Genomic DNA, 1,711 nt, shown 5'->3' with positions numbered 1-1,711 from the left:
GCCAACTACGAGTTATCTCGTGTCGCCCCCTCCAGCGGTTTCTTGTAGCTGCGTATTGTCTCACTGTACACTAGCGTTCAGAGCAAGTTGAATCTTGCATATACCACTATCATTCAGTTTTATGCGAGGTGCAAGGACAACATACAAAATAAACTATGTCTCGAAAACGAAATCTGACTGAAAGAGAATTAGAACAATATGCGAATATGGATGAATCAGAATGGGAAGACTTTTTAGCGGACTGTTCAGATATTGACGAAACTTACGAGCCGTCAGATACAAGTTCACAAGAAACTGATCCTGAAGAAAATGTACTCGACGAAAATGAAGCCGAAGAAAATGAAGAAAACATTCAACAGCAAAGTAAAAGTACTGATCAAATCATTTCTTGGTGTCAAATTGAGCAGGATCCACCTGAATTTGATTTTGTAGAGAATTGTGGCTTGCAATTCGACTCCCAAAATTTGACCATTCAAGATCTTGTTGATCTTTTTTTCACAGAAGAATTTTTAAATCTCCTTGTTGTGCAAACTAACTTGTATGCCAATCAAGAAATAGGAAAAAGGGGGCCAATCAGAAGGTATTCCCGATTAACACGTTGGAAAGATGTTGACTGTGCAGAAATGAAAATTTTTCTTGGTTTGTTACTGCATATGGGGCCTTGCACACTTCCAAGTATCGAGCACTATTGGAGTACCGATATTCTATACAAAATGTCATTTTGGAGTTCAATTATGAGCCGCAACAGATTTCAGTTGATTTTACGTTTCCTACATTTTTCTGATAATTCTCTAGATAGCAATGACAGACTCTATAAAGTAAGGCCAGTGTTGAATCACTTCAATAAAACAATGCGTGAGAAATATGTTCCAGACAAAAGTTTGTGTATAGACGAATCCATGGTACTTTGGCGTGGACGACTGTTCTTCCGACAGTACATCAAAAATAAAAAGCACAAATATGGTGTCAAATTTTACGAGCTGTGTGAGTCAAATGGGATGGTGCTGAGAATTAAAATATATTGCGGCAAGTCAGAAACATCTACTGAAATGGGCCATGCATCAGATGTAGTCTTTGAGTTGATGGAAGACTACTTGGATAAAGGTCACATGCTTTTTACAGATAATTTTTACAATTCTGTCCCGCTAACGAAGGCACTCACTGCTAGGAAGACATACGTCTGTGGGACCCTCAGATCCAACAGAAAAGGTCTCCCGAAAGATTTCATAACAAAAAAATTGAAAAAAGGTGAAGTTACATGGTGTAGACATGAATCAGTTGTTCTGTGCAAGTGGAAAGACAAAAGGGAAGTTGTTACAATATCCAACATGCACAAAGTACAGTCTGTTGAGGTTCAAAATAGAAATGGAAAAATATCGATAAAACCGAACATTATCAAGGACTACAATAATGGAATGTCCGGCGTTGACAGATCCGATCAGATGTTATCGTATTATTCCGCTTTACGAAAAACAATTAGATGGCCTAAGAAAATATTTCTACATATAACTGAGATGTATATCCACAATGCTCATTTATTATACAAAAAAGCAACCAAATCACAAATAAGGTCACTGAAATTCAGAGAACAATTTATAGCCGCATTAATTGGAAATATAATGCCCAAAGCAAACAACAAATCCACAGATTCTGTAAATTTTCATTATCTGGAAACTATACAACCGACTGAAAAAAAGTTACGACCAACAAA

The 1,711-nt window shown here is 37.0% G+C and overlaps 1 protein-coding gene across 1 annotated transcript; it reads left to right on the top strand.

The window, feature by feature from the left end:
• Window positions 1-206: 206 nt before the first annotated feature.
• LOC108916794 (piggyBac transposable element-derived protein 4-like) lies at window positions 207-1,450 on the top strand (the record flags this gene model as incomplete). Its single annotated transcript, XM_018723096.1, has 2 exons — window positions 207-363; window positions 796-1,450. Coding segments are annotated over exons 1-2 (812 nt in total), but the record flags the coding sequence as incomplete, so codon positions are not given.
• Between the last annotated feature and the right edge of the window lie 261 nt (window positions 1,451-1,711).

Source organism: Anoplophora glabripennis, unplaced genomic scaffold, assembly GCF_000390285.2.
Source record: "Anoplophora glabripennis isolate ALB-LARVAE unplaced genomic scaffold, Agla_2.0 scaffold7813, whole genome shotgun sequence".
Classification (NCBI taxonomy): domain Eukaryota; kingdom Metazoa; phylum Arthropoda; class Insecta; order Coleoptera; family Cerambycidae; genus Anoplophora; species Anoplophora glabripennis.
This window is presented reverse-complemented; position numbering and strand designations above follow the sequence as displayed.